This window comes from Pseudochaenichthys georgianus, chromosome 24 (assembly GCF_902827115.2).
Source record: "Pseudochaenichthys georgianus chromosome 24, fPseGeo1.2, whole genome shotgun sequence".
NCBI classification, from domain to species: Eukaryota; Metazoa; Chordata; class Actinopteri; order Perciformes; family Channichthyidae; genus Pseudochaenichthys; species Pseudochaenichthys georgianus.
Genome location: NC_047526.1, coordinates 30,300,154 through 30,321,537, shown reverse-complemented (window position 1 = coordinate 30,321,537; position 21,384 = coordinate 30,300,154). Strand labels below are relative to the sequence as shown.

The following is a 21,384-nucleotide window of genomic DNA, read 5'->3' as shown; positions in this document are numbered from 1 at the left end:
TTCACTGTGAATCAACGGTATACATCTTGTCAAATCACATTTTGCGAACAAGCATATTTGATGTATTGGAGTTTATTTGAATAAACAGTATCCCTCCACTAACTCCAGAGCACCATGGGACTAAGCAGTTGTTTTCTCATTTCCAGACCTCTTAGTGAAGTGTACAGTAATGCCTTCAAGAATAAATCCATTGTGTGTTGGCTTCAATACAGCCCTTTCCTCTGGAGCTGCCGTCAGACCCAACACTTTGTTTAAGCTGCGCTGCCTTTATCTTTTCTTACTGTATGAGTGAAGCTGTCGCAGCTGGACTCCCGCAGCACTGAGATATTTATGATAAGACGTGGCCGAGTTGTTCAATGAACAAACATGGCCACCAAGGCCAGAGGAAGGGAGGGACAATGGAGGAGAATTACCGCAGACAGACGGGAGGTGTTGGCAGGGTTATGGTACACTTACAGCGATGGTTGTTGGTTCACTGAAAATGAGCTCACTGTTGATCTCGGACTTTCTTTAAACAGTGACGGTCAATGAGACTCTGCTGATGAGCTTCTACACATTCAGAGCCCTAACTCCCTGCAAAAGTGTGTTGATTGTAAAGCTGAGAACCATCAATATGAACCTGAGTGAACAATAAACTCATGACCAAACGTCTGGAACGTGAAGTCTTTGTTATTTAATTTGTTTATTAGACGGCTATGGCACTTCACTCCATTTAGTCATTTAAGAAAAATATGTAAAAAGTATAATGATACTGTTTGGGTCTAGCCAACAAACAACAAGGGTCCCAGAATGGAGCCTTGGGGTGCCCTGCATTTGTAATTATATACAAATATTAAGAGGGAACTTTATCGAAACCATGTCAAATTAAAATAGTTCTTTTTATAGAATATTGATTTGTAACACTTTATAACAACACTAACTGAACTATGGCAAATTGGTACCTATAGTCTTTAATTTAGCTCTAGGGGAAGCTATGGCCCTTTATTCAACAATTAGGATATTATGTTACTTTAACATGTTACCTGGATTCAGTAGTGTTTGTGTATTGCATTATTATATTGCTATATAATGTAAAATGCTGACATATTAAATCATAATCCTGATTCTGTATAAATTGCAAAAAGAATTAAAGTACTTGCTCTTCATTTCTCTGTCTCTCTTAGATAAACCACCAGTGTTTCTGGATTAGGTGACTCTATTCTTAACACAACGGAAACCTTAAATCCATCTTTCAAAACGAATTGTACGTCCTTAAAGCTCTTCCTCCCTGCTGACGTGACACTGACGAGGTTACTCAGGTGAAATACTGCTCCTGGATCTGTGGATAAACAGATTTGAACCAGGTCGCTCGAGGCAAAATGTTCAACGTTACAGAATGATGTATGTGGAGTGCTGCCAATTAACTTCAGCTAAATCCCAATAAACTCCAACATTTGTCACTTAGAAAGCACCTTTCGGATATAAATGTCCAGTGGAAATACGTTGTATGACACAACACAATACAGCACTGTATGTTTGATTTACTTTGAAGTATCTTATTTTTTGTTTTATCATATTTCCTCTTGATTTGGGTTTTGACTTTTTTGTAACCACTCCTTTAATTGTCACATTTATTTACAGAGAGCTTCTGTTTTTCACTTCTTATAAGGGTAAAGATTTGTAGATTTAGTAGATTAGGATTACGTTTCTTTTATCAGAATAACGACTATGATCTTTAAAGTGGGAAAGACACAACCACACACTATGAAGCATGTGCAAAAACAAAACTCAAAGACATGTTATCACACAGAAAATGAGACCATCACTTAAAATGTACTCAACTGGAGTAAAAAAAAAACAGCCTATTTGTGTTTCTGAGTTAAGATCTAATGAATGATTCAGTTTCACATGGATCGACTGAACTGAAATTGAGTTGACCCCCGGGCTGAGGTCAGGAGACCCAAGTGCCGCTTCAGCCAAACTTAACCCCCGCCTGGACCTGAGTGTCCTCGATCGAGTTTGACAGCAGTCGTTGTTTTGGGGGAGGGACGGAGGAACTCGTCCCCTGACGGCTCACTCGAGGGTGGCGGTTTGGAAAGTCCACTTTGACCTTTGACGTCCGGGGCTTCAGTAGTGGACAGTCGTTTCTCCCCCACACACACGCACACGCACACACACACAGTCTCTGGCTGTTTGACCTTTGAATTGACCTCTGGACACTGTCCATGTCAGTCATGTTTTGGCTGCAGCTTAATGCTACCATCAGGTTGGTCCAGCAGGAGATAAAGAGAACCTTCAGAAGTTTCCTTGGTTTGACCCCCCCCCCCTTTCACCGGATTACAAGCCTGTCTATAACTACTAAAATGCAAAAATTCCCCTTAACAAAGTTACATTTCCTGTTTTTGTCACATGAAGCACTGTTTATTCTTACCCTATATTTACAAACTCTTTTAAATGTATATCCTTCAATCAATCAAATGAGAGAAGATCTACATTTGTGCTGCATACAATTTATTCGTATTCTTCACCTCGAATAATATACTAATCTCTTTCTTTTAATGAAACAATCTGAGCAGGAAAGAAACCTTGCTTTAACTGCTTACAACTCATATCCACACTAAAGCTATTTTCTGTAATAAGGTCACAATCAGAAGTGGGCATTGAAATACACGAGATATTTCACAGACCCATAGCGCCCTCTAAAGTCTAATAACTGTATAGCATTTGACACTAAGGGTGAATTTGCTCTTCGTGCAGGTCATCCTTCAAATGGCTGTTGAAGTGAGAATGGAAATACAACCTTCGATATCAGGGTATATGCAGGAATCCTGAAGTCAAATGTAAGACCTTTTATTAAGACCCTTTCCATACATTTTAAGAACTCATCGCCACTTTGAGTTTTAACCGGTTACATTGGCGACACATTTACTATAGACAGTATTGATTGTCCTTCCTGCTTATCTTCATTTCCCCATAACGATGTTGCTTAGTAACCGGCGTAAACGGACCGTCGCGCGTTATCAAGCAGTGAGCGTGCGACGTCCTGTTCAGATGACGTCAAACCCAACGGGATGCCATCAATAAACTCCACAGAATCACACTACACACCTACGCAATGATTACATTCAGGCAGACTGTAGAACACAACCTCTTTGGACCATTTGTATACTTATTGAAAACAAGTTACAACATTTAATACCTTGGAAAATACCGTTTAATAGCCTTAATTTTCGCTAAATTGATTTATCAACTTGTTATACTTTTTAAGACCCCGCCGGACACCCTGGTAGAGCATTTGACACTAAAGGTGAATTTGCTCTTCATGCAGGTCATCCTTCAAATGGCTGTTGAAGTGAGACTGGAAATACAACCTTCAATATACTGACAGAAAGAAGAAACATTTAATTGTATTTATTTTATTTTTGCAAGTACAAAACATTTTTACTAAACTACGACAACATGGAAAGTGCTGTACACAAGTACACAAAGTAATGTAAGTTTGGTCCAGGTTCAGCATCTGGAGGCAACTCCGGAAACTGCACTGAAGTTATTTCAGACCAGTGAACAGTTAGCAAATAGGAATTAAGTCAAAAATACCTAGATAAACGGCCTTCGAGCATGACTTGAGTAACCTACATTTAGCAAGGCAGCTGTGACAAAGTGTTTCAAAGAAACCAAATCAGAATCCCTTTACCTTTATTATTAAAACAATGTATTCTAACAAATTGAACGTGTACGTTGGCACACCATGACATGTATGTCACCAAGTATTTAATTGGGACATAAAATACAGTGAAAAATACTTCAGAATAGAAAGAAAATGACTACACTATTTACATTTTTTCTTATAGTTTGTCGACATCTATGCTATACAAAGGAGTTTAATGATTGGAATCAACCGTCCTGGTTTCAACAGAGCAGAGTTTCATGCATCTTCTTGATAATCTTTGTCAGGACGTTCTTGGCCGGACTGAAAGACGCCACAATCACCTCGATCTGTTGGATCCTGCAAAAACATGAAAACATAAAATAGTATCGTTTGTGAGGAAGTGGTTAGATATTCTGACATATCATTGTGCTACCTCAGACACAGTTTTATTCAGAGCTGCATTTCCTTCCACCCAAAAAGTCATACCTCACTTCATTTTGACTAAATGTGTATTTGAGTCAAACTTACGTTGTGTTTCCGATCATGTTCTTGAAGCTCTGCACTTTAAGGACACAGTGGCAGGCGATCAAACTGACCGAGAAGATCACCTCAAACTTGGAAAATGCCTTGAGACAGCTGAAGACAATGTGCACTCTAGAGAAAGGGAAATAAGAAAAATAATTATATAAAGATAGCTTAGCTTGTTTGTAGCTTTGAGTATATACAATGGTAAATTAGCTGACCCATTAATGACAGATTTGACATGTTTTATTATACATTTTCCTTCCAATACGACAAGGACTGGTTATTATTTGTGGGTAAGAGTTCTTACTGAGTGTCCACACAGCTGATGCTGAGAATATCGAGCCTCATACTCCCCCACATGTTCAGCAGACGCAGCTCCTCCCCCAGCAGCCGACAGCGACTCACCACCAGGCTAACATCGTGCAGCAGCTTCACAAAATAGGAGACAATACCTCAGTGTAAGGTTTCAGAGTAACCGTGTAAAATTGTATTTTCACCAAAGCAAACGGAGACAACTTTGACACAGAATTCTACGAGTGTACCGAGGAGAAAAACTTTAAAAAGTCTGACCACAAACAAGATAAATACAAAACCCCTTCACACACACATACCGTTGGAACATGTCTGCTTGTTGGATACTTCTCCACCCAGTCAGTGTTTCCCTCTACGTACTGAGAGACCAGTTTGTGAACGAGGCGGGCGTGGTCCTTCGACTTCTCATCTAGTAAAAAAAACAAAAGAGCAGTTGATGTTAACACAAATTACCTGTCTCAAAAACGTCCCCATGCTCAAAATGTACGTTATATAATTACATCATTTGGATCACACAGGTTCTGCCAATTTATTGTAAATGACCCTTTATGACTAGCTACTTTCTGTTTGCTTTTTACTCACCATCGAGTTGAAATTTGAATGTGATGTGTGATATCTTCCTCTCAGACTTATCAGCATCATTTTCTGCAAAAAAACAAAACCATTTTTATTTTCTTTATAAAAAAGTATATCCATTATCAATCAATCAAAACTTTATTAATCCTGCAAGGGGCAATTGGTTATGAGCAGCAGCTTATGTCATGTACGCAGGCAGGAACATACAAGAAGAAAACACACAGATACACCCGGAGCACAGATGTGGATAATTATAATAATACACTATAAATAGTTCAAAGCATCACAATAATAAATAAATAAATAAACAATCAAGTTAAAAGCCTTTTCAAGAATTTAAAAGTTTGAGTGCAGAAGGGATGAAGGATCTAGAAAAGCGATTAGTCCTTTGAGCAGGTAGAGCATATCTTCGCCCTGAAGTATATAAACATATATTCCATAGAATCTTTGAAATGTAAAATGTTAACCTTAAAATGTATTCAGACCTCCACACACCTTCCATTACATAATCAGGGTATACAGTATGCAGGAATCCTGAAGTCAAATGTAAGACCTTTTTTAAGACCCTTTCCATACATTTTAAGACCTCATCGCCACTTCGAGTTACATTGGCGACACACTTTACCTCACATTGACTATAGACAGTATTGGTTGTCCGCAATGATTACATTCAGGCAAACTGTAGAACACAACCTCTTTGGACAATTGATATACTTATTGAAAACAAGCTACAAAATGTAATACCTTGGGAAATGCCCATTAATACTTTTTAATACCCTTATTTTTCGCTAAATTGATTTATCAACTTTTAACACCTTTTAAGACCCCCTGATCTTTGAAAAGACTTGAGAGCTTGAGACTTGTTTTCCTCTGAATGAAATCACTAATCAGTGATGTGAAAGTCTGTCTAGGAAACAGAATACATAGTTTAGGAGGTGAACAACAGTTTTACCTGCATATGAGCTCCTGAATAAAAAAACAGGACTAATGCTGTCCACTGTCTAGAAGCTTGTTGACATATCTACAGTTTAAAAACAAATAACCATTGACTCGTTGGTTTCTGCTGAAGACCACTCACCATTGGGTTTCTCAAACAGCAGCTGTAGTTCAAGGGTCTTGTGGAGGAAAGTGTAGATGGTGGAGTTGTCGCTCCTTTCTGCAAACTTCCATTCATTTAACCTGAGGTAAGAGATGTAAAGACGATGTTTTTAAAAAAGCAGGTTTTGGTGGTTGAAAGTAGATTATTGCTGTGTATTCTGAAAGCAAAAATGAACAGTTAAAAGGATAATCTCACAGATCAAGCAGGCTGACGTGACTCTCCAGACTCCTCTTCTCTGTTCTCAGCTTGTTCAGTTTGTTTGAACTCTGCTTCTTCTGCATCTCCAGTTCGGCTATTTGTCTGTGGCAAAACAAAATAAGAACGAGTTAGAAACCAAAATAACTTTCTGTAACTTAGGCATGAGGAAGATTTGTATTCAAATTCTCAACTGACCGGTCATTGTCAGCCAAAGCCTCAGTGGCTTCCTGCATATCTGTCAAATAAATCAATATTAATAACATATTCATTTCAAGAACACAACAATAAGTAAATGAATAAATAAGTAGTATTCAAAGTTACCTTCCTGAAGGGATTTCAGACTTGGTTTGTCTTCAAATCCCTTTTCTTCAACTGCAGCAAGTTCTAAAAACAGGAATAACAAAAAGAGTTACTGAATAATTTGCTCAGTATACAGAGAAGGCGGCAAGGAGAACTGCACAGCCATGACCAAATGTTTCCGTAGTATAGAGAGGCGAAGTCCCGCCCAACTACTTCCGACCCACGGGACCTTATTTCGGGAAAATTATGTATTGAAGTCGATGGAGAGAGAAAACGTATCTTTCGATCCCGTTTCAATTGTGCCACAAATTACACATATGATGTTTGTCAGTCTTAAAAAATAATTTCCACGTCAAAAAAGTCACAGTTTGTCGTAAAACAGTTGAAATATAAGACTATGAAAAATACGCAACTAGAAAGACTACAAATCCCAGAGTCCGGTCCCGCATGCTGGCTCTCACGGAACCGACTAACTCCCCTTGTGTGTGTGCAGCTCTCAACGTGCCCAGACTTGGAGTGATTTTCACCTCTTTTAATACTTTCCGCCTCGTTCTGAGAGAAAGAAGTGAGATGTTCCAACGTGATGGCCGTCTTGGTGTGTGGTGCGAGACGGAGATGTAGTTCATTGAGCGGTTTCACACAAAGTGTTACTTCACAGTTTTACGACACATTTTTTTTGTTTTTTACTTGCAAAATTATCTTTTAAATTGACAAACATCATATGTGTAATTCGTGGCACAATTCAAACGGGATCGACCCATTGACTTCAATACATACTTTTTCCGAAATAAGGTCCCCCGGAAAGGGAGGGACTTCGCCTCTCCATCCTTACCTGTTTGTAATTCGTGAATACAGTCATCCAAACTCTTTATCATCTCATCTGCTTTCCGAATCGTTCCTCTCAACTTCTGTTGCTCCTCCTGATGGAACAAGGCAATTAGCTTCCACTATTCGAGTGTTGAAATTGAGTATTTCTGTGTGAAGGTTCTTACCAGGTTAGCCAGCACAAGCTTGGAGTACAAGACCTCCTTCATTTCATGCGACTGAACTTTGCTCATCTTCCTGAAGAGGTTATTTCTCTCTTTTAGTTTTGCACCAAACGATTTGAGCTGTGAATCCAAACACAGTGAGGGTCAGGAATAAGATCATATGCTACTTCTACACACACAGCAAAGGACATCTGCTAAAATCGCCAAATATAAATCACACGCATCAATTTAAAAGGACGGGAATTAGGTTCCTTTTTACACTGCCTTTGTGCAAAATTAACAAATGTATTACATAGACGTAATACACTGGTAGGGATGGGTATCGTTAAGGTTTTAACAGCCCTGCTACTTGTATCGATACCGCTTATCGATCCGGTCTTTTAATGGTACTCTTGTCGGTTCTTTTGGAGAAAGAAATAAGGTAAACTAACTTAACAAATTGTGAACAAAATTAACATTGCTTTTTATTTAAATTAAATAATATTTCACATCAAAAGAAACAACAATGTTTTAACAAATCGTATTAAATAATCTGATGACAGAACTGTAAACAGAATAGCTGAAACTTTAACAAAATAAATACCTCAGTTACCTCAAATCATAACCCATGTTTGTATCATTGAGTTAACTCCGTGTGTTGCTGCTAGCATGCATAACACCTGAGGTGGAAACGTTGCTCGTGGACGGGGCTACAGAGCTGCTAGAAAGACATTCCTCCATCTGAATGTGGAGCACTTTTGATACATGTTTAGACAAACTGCTCGTGTTACCGCCCTTACATGATAAACACTCTTGGCAACGAGCATTGTCCACCTCAAGACGGGTAAAGTTTAACCACACCTCGGAGCGAGTTCTCTCCGCCATCTCTTCCGTGTCTGTTGCTGCATGTAGCAGCTGCGTGTGTGTAAACTGCCCCGCCCCCTCGCACACAGACGGGGGAGAGATCTCTCGTCTGGATTGGAAAGATCGAAAATACTAAAAATAATCATAGACGCATTTTGAAGTCTTTTTGCGTATTAGAAACGGAGTTGGCGAAACTAAAACTGCAATATAATGTTTGTGTAGCAATAATACATATGACATATGTTTTAGATGTCTCCAGTACCGATAAAAAGACCGATAACGTCGGAGCTTAACGGTACCACGGTCTTTAATAATTCAGCCCCGGGGCCCGTTTAATACCGGGGCTCGGTACCCATCCCTATACACTGGAGTTAGCATGTAATACCTCTTCCCCTGAAGCGTTTCTCACTTCTTCCCACAAAGCTCGATTAACAATCTTCAGTGGTCTGTCCAAGTCCTGCATCCTCTCCTTCGACCTGGGGAGAAAACACAACAGGCTTTGGTTTGAGCTTCAGTCATAATTTAACTTCTTGAAACACTATCCGGATCACATACAGCATGTATAAAGAAATGTAAGAAGCCCCATATATACAGAACAACATACTTCATACGATGCCACTTACAATCGAATTCAATAAAAGATATGCTGCTTTTTAAAGGGCATTTAGGGGGCAAAGCCGACAAAAAATAAGACATGAATACTCTCAGGGAAGCTCAATGTGTCAAACTTCTACACATATTAATCTCAGTCGTAAATGTTTTATACAATCTTACCCCTCCACCATCTCTTTGAGGTTCAGGACGTCTGTTTCATACACCTTCATTTTGGGACCGTTGATGTGTTTGTCCTTCAATAAATCCATCTGTGTGCAGTCTGTGTCCAACTGAAGCTGCAACCACAACACGATAGATGACGGCTCTATTTTTTGACGTTTGTTTATTAGGTTTTTTAATAAATGAAGATTTACTTACTCTGCGAGGGAGGATGCTCTCCCGATTATTATGAATGACAAAATGTATGTTGAAGAATCTTAGGAACTCCAACACTGTAACGGTGCCATCTTCAAATGTCTGTAAAAAACATTGTAGACCATAAACAATTGAGTAAAAACGAATATTTCAAAGCTATCTAGTTTTAAAACACATCAACAACCTACCCTCGGTAAATTATTGGTGAAGTCTTCAAGCTGTGATTCAAACAGGCTTTGTTTGGAAGCTGAAAGAACGAAGAATAATAATTGTTATTGTGAAGAAACATAGTTGAAAATGGGTTTTAATGACGTGAATCCAAAACAACTTACCGGTACTTGATTCAAAAGTGGCTTCACATCTCGTGCTGGCTGTGTGACTGCTGGTGGCGTATTCTGGGGTGTGTGCCGCCATGCTCGGAGCTGCAGTAATGTTGCCGTCACACTCAACTTCAGACTGTAATCCCTGGCAACCAATAAAACAAATTAGGAATCTCTATGACAAAAAACTACAATAAAATAGGCTATTAATTCTCAATAGTACTTAAGCAAAGAGAAGTAAATTACCATTACATTCAGCATAATACAATTCTATAATCTAATAAACTATAATCCTATCAAGACAACAGTCATGTCATACTCAATCTACTGTAATGAAACCATCACTACCTACAGTTGTTACAAAATTAAAAGCCAAAATTATGTATTTTGACTCAATAGAAGGCCTTTAATGTGTCAAAACAGCAAAGGGGTTGCGATTCAAATGAATAAAAGGGCAAAATGAACAAAACCTGAAAAAAGTAGGGAATAAAAATGCCTTTATGTTTAAGAAGGAAGTTTGATATTCTATATAAATATGAATGATAAGGATTTAAGAGAATACCTCATCTCCCAAAATGATCGTTTGTTCTAAGCAACACCTAATTTCTTTAATTCAATGAGAGTTGTATATGTTTTCAAAGTTGTATTTCATAATGAAGGCATGTAAGAACGTTTTCTTCACAAGTTCAAGCTAGCAAAGGGTGAGTAATTGGCGATCATTTTGGGGGTGAAGCAATCCTTTAAGGCTTAATAAAGATCCATCCATTACTTGAGACTTGACAGTACTCTAAATTGGACATACCTTTTCACCCTCAGTGGCTGCCTCATTGTATGTCTTCCATCTCTTCTCATCCTGTGGGTTATTTTCCTCCTCTGGCAAAGGTCTCTTTTGGCTATTTACGCTGCAGCTCAAGTCCTGTTGAAATAAGTTGTCCTGTAAAATCTCTTGCATGTATAAGTCCTGGGTAGCACTCTCTTTTTCTGTGGCTTTCGGAGGACTCATTATGTCCAGTGTTTCTGACACATCTTCATAGCTTCCAAGCTCTTCATCGAATATATCGCTCACACCATCGTCGAAGTTGCTCAGTTGATGAGTAACATTCATTGTCGTTGTATGTTCTCCCGCAGCAGACTCCTTTTTTTGATCATCAGGTTTGTTTCTTTGCGGGAGTTTTGCCTTAAAGCCTCCTACTGAGAGTCTGGACATCAGTTGTTTAGTCTTCAAGTTGTAAGGGGTAGTAGAGGGTTCTTCTTGCGTAAGACATTGAGCTTGTGGATTTTCTTCTGTATTTAGTAAACCTATTTCATGTGCAGCCTCTGTTACAGGTAGGAATACTGTTTTGTCCATTGAGTTTTGGTCCATTTCGCTTTCCAGTCCAGTCACAGGTGCTGTGCAGCTGTCCAAGGCGATAGTATCAGGAGCTGTGTTCATCATGTGGCTTAAACGCCTCACTTTTGACTGAATATCGGCTAAACTAATTCGTCTAGACTTTCGTGAAGGCGCAGCATCGACAACGTCACCAGGATTACTCTCCATCTTCTGTGGTAAAGTACACGTTTGATTTCTTGTTTCAGGTTCCTTCCAGATGTACGTTTCTTTTGAGTCTAGAGCATTGGGAACGTTTATGCTTTCCAGACATCCTAGTGCTTCATTGATCTGGGGGCATTGAGGTGTCTCATCTGTACACGTTTGTCCCAGAATGCTACCCGTTTGAGCTTCAGTCATATCAATGCTTACATCGTCCTGTGGATCTTCTGTCATGGTTTTGTTGACCGGCTTCTCCATTACAGCTGAAATGAACCCTGGAGCTTCATTATCAGTATCCACATTGGGCTTCTGTTTTCTAAGTGGGCCATTTGTGTTGACAGTGTCTTGAAGGCCTGCAGCAGCAGCCACTTCTCCGGTGTTCACGGCATTAGCACCACTTTGAATGGACAGGGTGTCTTTAAATCCGTTATCCAAAACGTGTGCAGATCTGTGGCTTTGCGTCACATCCATACAGGCATCGTCAGCATTGAACCTGACAGTTTTCTCTCCACAGGCCGGAAGGAAGTCCACATTTGGTTGTGACTGTGGTTGTATATTGGTGTCAATTTTTGCCGTGTGACTTCTTGTCACATCCATACAGGCATCGTCAGCATTGAACCTCACAGTTTTCTCTCCACAGGCCGGTGAAAAATCTAGATTTGGTTGTGGCTGCAGTTGCAAATCACTGACAATTTTTACTGTGTGACTTCTTGTCACATCCATACAGGCATCGTCAGCATTGAACCTGACCGTTTTCTCTCCACAGGCCAGAAGGATGTCCATCTTTGGTTGTGACTGTAGTTGTATATTGGTGTACATTTTTGCCGTGTGACTTCTTGTCACATCCATACAGGCATCGTCAGCATTGAACCTCACCGTTTTCTCTCCACAGGCCGGTAAAAAATCTAGATTTGGTTGTGGCTGCAGTTGTAAATCACTGACAATTTTAACCGTGTGACTTCTTGTCACATCCATACAGGCATCGTCAGCATTGAACCTGACCGTTTTCTCTCCACAGGCCAGAAGGATGTCCATCTTTGGTTGTGACTGTAGTTGTATATTGGTGTACATTTTTGCCGTGTGACTTCTTGTCACATCCATACAGGCATCGTCAGCATTGAACCTCACAGTTTTCTCTCCACAGGCCGGTAAAAAATCTAGATTTGGTTGTGGCTGCAGTTGTAAATCACTGACAATTTTAACCGTGTGACTTCTTGTCACATCCATACAGGCATCGTCAGCATTGAACCTGACAGTTTTCTCTCCACAGGCCGGAAGGAAGTCCACATTTGGTTGTGACTGTGGTTGTATATTGGTGTCAATTTTTGCTGTGTGACTTCTTGTCACATCCATACAGGCATCGTCAGCATTGAACCTGACAGTTTTCTCTCCACAGGCCGGAAGGAAGTCCAGATTTGGTTGTGACTGTAGTTGTAAATCACTGACAATTTTTACTGTGTGACTTCTTGTCACATCCATACAGGCATCATCCGCATTAAACCTGACAGTTTTCTCTCCACCTGCAGGTAGATTTTCCACATATTTGTAGGTATGTTGTGCGAAATTGGTGGCAAGGTTTACATTGAGGCTTCTTGTCACATCCACAGCTGCGTCATCTGCATTAAACCTGACTGTTTTCTCTTCGTTATCAAATTTGACCTGTGTGTGGCGAAAACAACAACTGTAAGTGGTCAGTCATCGACCTTCAAATTACAATAAAAAGTACATTTACTGCGATTCTGCAAATCTTAAGGAATTAGTTTATTTCAGCTGAATCAAAATATAACCACATAAAGATAAAATACAGCTCTATAAAATGTAACTTAATAATTCATACAAAGTTGCTATATATATATAATTCATTTTGCATAAAGTTCATGCACATGAAAACTAAAAAAGTACTTGATTTTAAGCTTACCGGATTTCTTTTGGTTTCCAAACCTAATATGTGGAGATAGAAAATTAAATAAAATGTAAGTTAGTAAACCCAAAGTCCCATTTTGATTCACATCACCATTTACATTACCACAATCAAAATTGGTTAAAACTTTACAATTTTCATTAGCATTTTTATATCGCAAGGTCTTGTTTTGGGTTCTTTCTCACAAATGTAGGGGGAAAGGTTTGTAGTTTCCATACCTGTGTGGTCAGAATATCCTAGCACTTTGCTTTTCTTCGCTCCTGAAGTCATCTCTTGTTTCTTCACACTTTCACTGTTGGTGTACATATAATGTGAAGGAAACATAAACTGGAAAGGCTCCTCTGATCCCGTGGGTCCTGTAATGTGGCCGGTCTGAGCTTCAGTCATATCCATGCTTCCGTCACTTTCAGCACAGATTGTACCTCCATTAAATGATTTTCCAAAGCTCCTAGATGTAATTTGTGACTGATTCTCTTTACCAACATCACTTTTACGCTCGGAGAGGGAGCTGTTTGCGTTGACAGTTTCCCTATAGGATGCTGCAGAGGAAAGTACCATTCCAGCAATTGCTGGATTATCACTGGGGGTGCCAACTTTAGAGACACTTGAAGGGAAGTTTTTAAATCCAAGATCCACAGCATTTGCCGACGAGTCAGGCACACCAGTATTTTCCCGTTTTCTCTCGTCAATTTTTCCACAAGGGGGAGATCTCTCTATGTTTTGTTTTCGATGAGCCAATGAACCACTGGCAATGTTGACCGGGTGACTCTGAGTCTTATTCATAAACTTGTCATTTGCAGAGAACATTATGGTTTTATCTCTGCATTCATCTTTAGTACCAAGGGTGACCTGAAGAAGAAAAGACACAAACAAGCGTTAAAACAATGTTGTGAAAACTATACTATTATTATCAATTACTATAACACGTTTCATTTCATTTCTGTTTGGCATGAAAGATTACTTTCAGACTTAAAGATAGGAAATTCACTGTAACAGCACAGTAAAAATAATAATGAACTCACCCTGTGTCTCTGAGCCGGCATAGAACGATTCCTCCCGGATATCATATCTAAATTTGAAATAAAATAAGATGCCGTTTAGACTATATTATATTTAATTATAAGTAGTGAGATAACACCAGCATAATGAAGACAAACAATGCAAGAAATACATTAGTGTTGGAACATTAAGTTGAATAATCATTTAGTTACTTTGTTGATATGAAATGCAATACCTTTAGGGTTGAATGATGCCGGTGTTTTGCTGATTGGCTGCCGTTTGGTCTTCCCTGCTGTCTGTGGCGTTCTGTTCTCGTGTTGGGAGTACATTTCTTGCGTGGGAAAAAGACACTGAAAGGGATCATCATCATCATCAGTAGATCGCAGGATGCGGCCTGTTTGAGCTTCCGTCATATCCATGCTTAAATCATCTTGGGGAGAGATTGCACTGCCATAAGAAAAGTCACCAATCTTTCTGGATGTATTTAGAGACTTATTTTTCACAGCTGAAGTTGGAATCCGATTTTCTTCATCCACACAAAATGTTTTCACCTGGGCCATGGAGATGTTTCCTTTTTCGGAGGATGTACCAGCAGCGGGTGTGGTTCTGGTGGTTAAAGGGTTAAGGCTGGGGCCCGATATTTTAGAGAAGCAGTTTTCATATCCAGGATGCAACAAAGGCATTGCTGAAGATATGTTGCTCTTCTCTACAGTTGAATTCAAGTTCATGCTTGTGGGTAGTAAAGCAGGAACACTTGGGGTCATATCCCCAGATGCATCACGGGCACCGAACATGAAGGTTTTCTCTCCTCTAGCGGGTAAAACATCATGGTTTTGGTGGGGAATACTTTCGAGTAATTCTGCACTACTGGCGATGTTTATAGTTTGACTCTGGGTCATGTCCATGAATGCATTATCCGAGAATATCATCGTTTTCTCCACCAAGTCCATCTCAAAGTTGACCTGGTGAAGATAAGTAGATTTAGCTCAATGAATGTTTGTTAAAAATATCAAGTTTCTCATGAAATCCTGATTACCATTATAATATATATATATATAATTACATTACATGTTACTTGTTAGACGCTTTTATCCGAAGCGACTTACATACTCAATACTGTGGGCAATCCCCACAGGAGCACTTTGGGGTGAAGTGTCTCAGGGACACAACGACATGCTGACTGCAGTGGGGTTTGAACCTGATCCCAACACCAACGCACTAGCCCACTGCGTCACACGCCTCCCACATATAATCATTACAAAGGAATGTAACCATTCCCAGCAAAGTGTCTTCAGGCTCACCTCATCCCTTTGCTGAAAAGCATGCAGAGGGGCCTTCAATAGGGTTTCCATCCCTAAAATTGAAGAGTTGAAATGTAGTAACAGTCATTTTACGCTACAACAGATAATGTGAGCATTTGGTAATATTTTTTTGAAGTTTAAAAGTTAATATTCTCACCCGAAATGTGTTGTTTGCCATCTTCAGTGCTTGCCAACTGGACCCTTATGAAAGAGAACACACTTGTGTTGGTTATACAATACATTGCATTGGTTTGGTGTGACTGTAGGTCAAACATTAGCATCTAAAATCAATGTTTTGTGATTGTAACAAGTAGGGCTGCTCGATTATGGCAAAAATCATAATCTCGATTATTTGGGTCAATAATTGATATCATGATTATTAAAAACGATTATCCATTTACTTTGAAAACATCAATTTATTGGAGAGAAAAAATGTGAACAGTACGTTTTTAACAGTTGATTACACTGAACTTTAAGTATAATTCAACTGAAAAACCAATAATTAAAAAATTAATAAAAAGTAATAATAAAAAATAATCGTTTTATTTCGATTACGTTGTTTTCGTAATCGTTGCAAGCCATAATCGTAATTGCGATTAAAATACGATTAATTGAGCAGCCCTAGTAACAAGATGAACCACAGAATAGGTAGTGCTTCAAACGATCAAGACAACTTACCTATTTTGTGTGGCTGCTGCTGCTGCTGTGGAGTAACACAAGACAAAGATGAAATGGGTGTTAAAAAAAGAATAATTTTAAATCCACATACTTATACACACTACACTTTATACTTACATGTTGGTATTAACTCTTGTAAAGGACTTCGAACAGGAGAGTCATTTTTTCCATCGCTGTAAAAAAATATATTGATTAGGAGAACATTCCTGTGTCTGTACAAAATCAAGACTACCTTCATTTTTGTATCTCACCTTGAAAACAGGAGAACACCTTTGGCAGGGGCAAAACTGACTCTTCTTGAAACCCTCTTTTCCACTGGTTTGGGACACTCCACCTTCGGGAAAATATATATATAATGTAAAGATAAGGCCATAAACAATGTAAATAACACTAAACTGAATCCTTGATAGGTTCAGAATGTATATCTCCTAAATATATAATGGTTTAAAAATACATTTAATTACAATACAAACTCCCAACACTCAGGTAACATTTTTAATCAAGTAATCCAGTTACCACCACAATGTCTTGTTGCTGTGGGTCAGAATATCTCATCGATCTTCGTGGTGCTTTTAAAATCTAAAAAGGAGATATTGCAAATGTCATGGTTAAAGTTTAGGCTAATGGTTTTCTCACATAAGAAGTCAAATTATGTATAGTCTGTCAATACAAATGTTTTGTAGCACTGACCGAAGAAATGCGGCGCTTGGAGAATCCACTGCCTCCCCTGAAACACAATACATGAAACACAGCCTCAGCCCTGGTGTATATAATGACAATGTAAATACATCAAATGACCAGTTAATCGTTAATGCAAGATAATTAGGTTGTCTGTGGGCGGTTGCTTTGAGGTTTGGACAGAAAATACTACGACTGCTTTTACTCACTCATTTCTGTCAGGATCCAGAGGCTCCATTTTCAACTGGGAAGAGATGAAGACAGAGCTTGATACAGGAAACACAGCTTCTGCAGTGTATGATCACATTTAAGTTGATAAGACATGGCATTACCTGTGAGCCTGACTTTATTTTTCGCTAGAGCATTACAATTAACAACCCCAAAAATATCATATTATAAGTGAGTCGTTAGCTGTATAAGGATTTAGCCTTTATAATCTAACTTGACATGTCATATTAAATTGCACCTATAAACAAGTAGATGTACTCAAGTACAGCAATTAAGTACAATTCTGAGGGACTTTACTTGAGTATTGCAATAGTATTATTTCGCCTTTACCAGCTTTGGTAGTACAGAAACAGATCAATAGTTATAATCAAAACATATGATATATATTATTCTGAAATGGGCAAATCTGCATAATGAGTACTTTTCGTATATTTTGATGCTAATACTTTCTACTCTTTCTTGAGTAACATTGTGAATGCAGGACTTGTAATTGTAACAGAGTATTCCTACATTCTGGTACTTGTAGTTTTTAAAGGACAAGATCTGAATACTTCTTCCACCTCTATGGATTCCCCCCTTGTCAACAAAACATATTATCCCCAAAATACTTAGGCTAATAAGTTCGCATTTTTCTGCATTTAATACACAAGACAAATTGATGATTGAACACCTCGCTAGCAAAGATAACACATTGAATTTAGTGTAACGTTAAAGCTACTACGGTATTTAACGCTACCGTCTGTTTGTCTGCCAATATGACGAAAACCACATGAACAACAAAACAATACACCAAAATGCATACCTTGTAGTTGTTCTGAGCGTATTCCTGCTGTTTGAAAACGGATAGTGTTGTTTTATCCCTTTATCATTATCTTCAGCTGCTAAAATCAACGAGCCTCGATGCTAACGTCTTCAGTTTGAATTTAGCCGCCTCCGCGCCTGCGCAGTACAATATCTCTTTCTTTTACGTTTTTTAAATTTATTTCGCTAATTATTTCTGAAAGTACTCTAAAGTACTCTATTCTGACATATAGTTTCTTTGAATAAAGAAATACCACACTTTAAAAAAATAAAAACAATTGTGAAAAATACGGGGTTAGTACAGGATATCACGTAATCAAAACGGAAGTGATTATTGAGGGCGGGACGTTTTCAAAATTCGTGCGGATGTGACATTTTTCGTATCTATAAAAGCAGCGCCATATAGAAAGATTCTATTATACGGCTCTGGATAAAGGTAGGCGTTGATGTTGTGTTATGTGTTATAACCATAGACTATATATATATATATATAAAGGTTACTTATAACTAGACTCTTGATATGTTATTTTTCTTAAATCGTCACCGAATGTTAGGAGAATCGCACTACACTCCATAAAAAATACCTACAGTTGTATGTTCCGCATGATAGCGAATATATAGGGCATGTTAACCATTTATACTGTATATAATCTGTTATTGTAATCCAAGATTAACCTATTGAATCGTAAGAATACATGTATGCATTGCAAACATTATACTGTAGTTTTAGGTAAACGGCTGGATCAGTGAAGATTTCCAGGAATAACTTAATTAAACTTAATCAGATTTTTTCTTCATACAGACCTTTGTCCTGACCTGCATTGTATTAATTGGAAAACGATAAAGCACAATGTCTTCAAAGATTCCAAGAGGTAAGCAAAATAAGCTTTTTTTGCACTTTGATTGCATGTATATAATGTATGTTCTAAATATTGTAATTGTATATTTTAACAGCTGATTTTTAACCTTGTGTTTTCCAGGTGTGCAGCTCCATACAGAAACAAAGACAACTGGTGACAACGTGACAAGGTAAGAAATTGCTGATTTCAAATCTTCAAGCGTAAAAACTGTACATGTCACGACTTAGAAGATGTTGGTTAAACCTCCGACAACACTCAACAAGCGGATACATATGAATAAAAAACTCTGTACAGACCTTTTGCCACCAGTTGTCAATTTACAGTAACACACTACAGCTTCAAATCAAATATTTTTTAGCCTTAAACCTTGCTCCCAAAAGGCAAAGGGATGAACGGAAGAATTTGGAGGCAAACCTAGAATGAAGTACAAAGTATAAGCATCCTTATTGTAAAGTGAGTGCTCCATTCAGAGAAACCTTGACGCACTTTACGATAATTTCTCATTCTTACCTGCCAGGCTCATAACATGTCTGCTTAAAAGCTATTGAATATCTTGTTTTCACTTGTGTCTTCCAGGAAAAATGTTGCTCCCAAAGTCCTCAAAGGGTAAGTCATGCATTATATGTTATATCCTGAAAAGGCAGTGAGCGTCATCCCTAATTTCTTTTCAACTTTTGGATGCACCTGTCCTGTCTGTAGCTTATCCACCAGGTATGGGAAACAGGCAGGGCTCAAGGAGCAGAACCAGCATCTGATGGCTACCAACGAGGAGCTGCAGAAAAACCTCTCAGAGACACAGGTGCAGGAGACACATTTAACAGAGTACTCTGGGCTGTATATTCTTGTGGCAGGAGCATTTCTCTCTTCTGTTTTCCTTTCAGATGTACAGCTTTTCTGTCCTTGTTATATTCCAGGAAAGAGTAGCTGAGTTGGAGCTGCAGTACAGTGACATCGAAACGGAGAATGTGGAAGTAAAGAAAAACCTGAGGGACTGTCATGTCCTCTTGGTCGTAGCCAACATAGACCCAGGTAAAAATGTATTCATTATTTTCAAATGTGTTTATCTTCATTTGTGTTGAGCTTGATAGAAAATAACATAACATCTCCTTAGTTGTAGGAGAAAGAGTTGGAGAAGCTGCACGACAAGATGAAGATAAAAGAAAGGAAGTTATGGTACGTTTATTTTATTTCAGTTTGCATATAGGTACAGTCATTTTTTTTGTCATATGCTTTATCAAACTCACACAAAAAACATTAAAGGTCTCCTATTATGCAAAATCCACCTTTTCATGTCTCTTCTACATCAACATGTGTCCCCTCTTCTCCATGTCTCTTCTACATCAACATGTGTCCCCTCTTCTCCATGTCTCTTCTACATCAACATGTGTCCCCTCTTCTTCATGTCTCTTCTACATCAACATGTGTCCCCTCTTCTTCATGTCTCTTCTACATCAACATGTGTCCCCTCTTCTTCATGTCTCTTCTACATCAACATGTGTCCCCCCTTCTTCATGTCTCTTCTACATCAACATGTGTCCCCTCTTCTCCATGTCTCTTCTACATCAACATGTGTCCCCTCTTCTTCATGTCTCTTCTACATCAACATGTGTCCCCTCTGTGGAAAGAGACTCTGAAAGTGTCAGGAACAAAGATTCTCTCTCTTTTTGATCCATCTCTATAAAAACCTGTCTGAAAATTAGCTGATCAGATTTTGGCCACTTGATGATGTCATAACGATGTGTTGGCTTGAGTAACTATTAGCCAATCAGTAACCAAGGTAACCCCCCCCCCCCCCCCCCACCTTATCACCTGAATCTCCTCTAGAGCACCATTGAGTTCTTTGTAACCAAATCTCTCTCAGAGGGGCGTGGGGAGGGGCTCCTTATTTTCATCTAAAGTAACAGACAGAGAATCAGCACTTTGGAAACAGGGCTGAAACAGAGGGGATTATGGGTAATGCTGTAATGATCTGTTTGGTGTTTCAGCCAATCAGAGACAGGTTCTGTATATATCTGAGAGCTATATTGATGAAAAACAGTGTAATAGGGGACCGTTAACATGTATATGCCACAAAAAAATACACAATTAAAGAAAAGTGAGAACATTTGACCTGTTTTTTTAAATAATTGAAATTGGCACTATACTTTTATCCTACATTAAAGGGTCGGTTATCATCCGCAGTGCCATCTAGTAAACACACATTTCGATGTCTCCGTTTCAGAGTGTATCCACGAACCTGCTGGATGAATTAAAAGTGTTCAGAGACTCTGCATCCCAGCAACGTGCGCGGCTAGAGGTGAGTCAACTCCTTTGTAATGATCCATTTAACGTTGTTATTTGCTGTATACAATTTAAGGAAATGTTTTTAAATGTTCCTCATTTTACACGCTTTCAGGAAATCCAATCAAAAGTGACAGATATCACGAAAGCACGGGAACATATGAAGCAGGAACGGGAGGACTTTTCTCAGAATGCTGCTGAACTGGAACAAGCTCTTAAGGAAGCAGAAGCTCTCTTGTTATAAATGTAATAATAATTTCTCGACCTTTAAAAGTATTTTAAAAAATGTTAAAAGTGTATATTGATGTATGTTGTGGTGAGAGAAAGTGAATAAAGTATTGTTGCCGCCTA

At 38.7% G+C, this 21,384-nt stretch overlaps 2 protein-coding genes across 2 annotated transcripts; one reads left to right on the top strand and one right to left on the bottom strand.

The window, feature by feature from the left end:
- Positions 1-3,397: 3,397 nt before the first annotated feature.
- knl1 (kinetochore scaffold 1) lies at positions 3,398-18,008 on the bottom strand. The gene is made up of 30 exons (XM_034076675.1): positions 17,895-18,008; positions 17,074-17,108; positions 16,877-16,913; positions 16,703-16,765; positions 16,438-16,520; positions 16,304-16,359; positions 16,187-16,211; positions 15,666-15,709; positions 15,509-15,561; positions 14,443-15,169; positions 14,231-14,277; positions 13,427-14,057; positions 13,206-13,228; positions 10,562-12,946; positions 9,772-9,904; positions 9,628-9,686; positions 9,443-9,541; positions 9,245-9,360; positions 8,856-8,946; positions 7,631-7,747; positions 7,471-7,558; positions 6,660-6,722; positions 6,534-6,573; positions 6,336-6,440; positions 6,120-6,220; positions 5,048-5,110; positions 4,765-4,874; positions 4,461-4,582; positions 4,157-4,282; positions 3,398-3,985 (listed from the first exon to the last, which is right to left on the bottom strand). The coding sequence occupies exons 2-30, from the start codon at positions 17,100-17,102 to the stop codon at positions 3,889-3,891; spliced, it is 5,733 nt and encodes a 1,910-aa protein (XP_033932566.1). The 5' UTR covers positions 17,103-17,108; positions 17,895-18,008; the 3' UTR covers positions 3,398-3,888.
- A 229-nt stretch (positions 18,009-18,237) lies between these two features.
- Positions 18,238-21,384, top strand: knstrn (kinetochore localized astrin (SPAG5) binding protein). Its single transcript, XM_034076477.1, has 9 exons — positions 18,238-18,329; positions 18,696-18,765; positions 18,874-18,922; positions 19,330-19,359; positions 19,453-19,552; positions 19,668-19,782; positions 19,865-19,926; positions 20,975-21,049; positions 21,149-21,384. Exons 2-9 carry the CDS (start codon positions 18,744-18,746, stop codon positions 21,275-21,277), a joined length of 582 nt encoding a protein of 193 aa, XP_033932368.1. The 5' UTR covers positions 18,238-18,329; positions 18,696-18,743; the 3' UTR covers positions 21,278-21,384.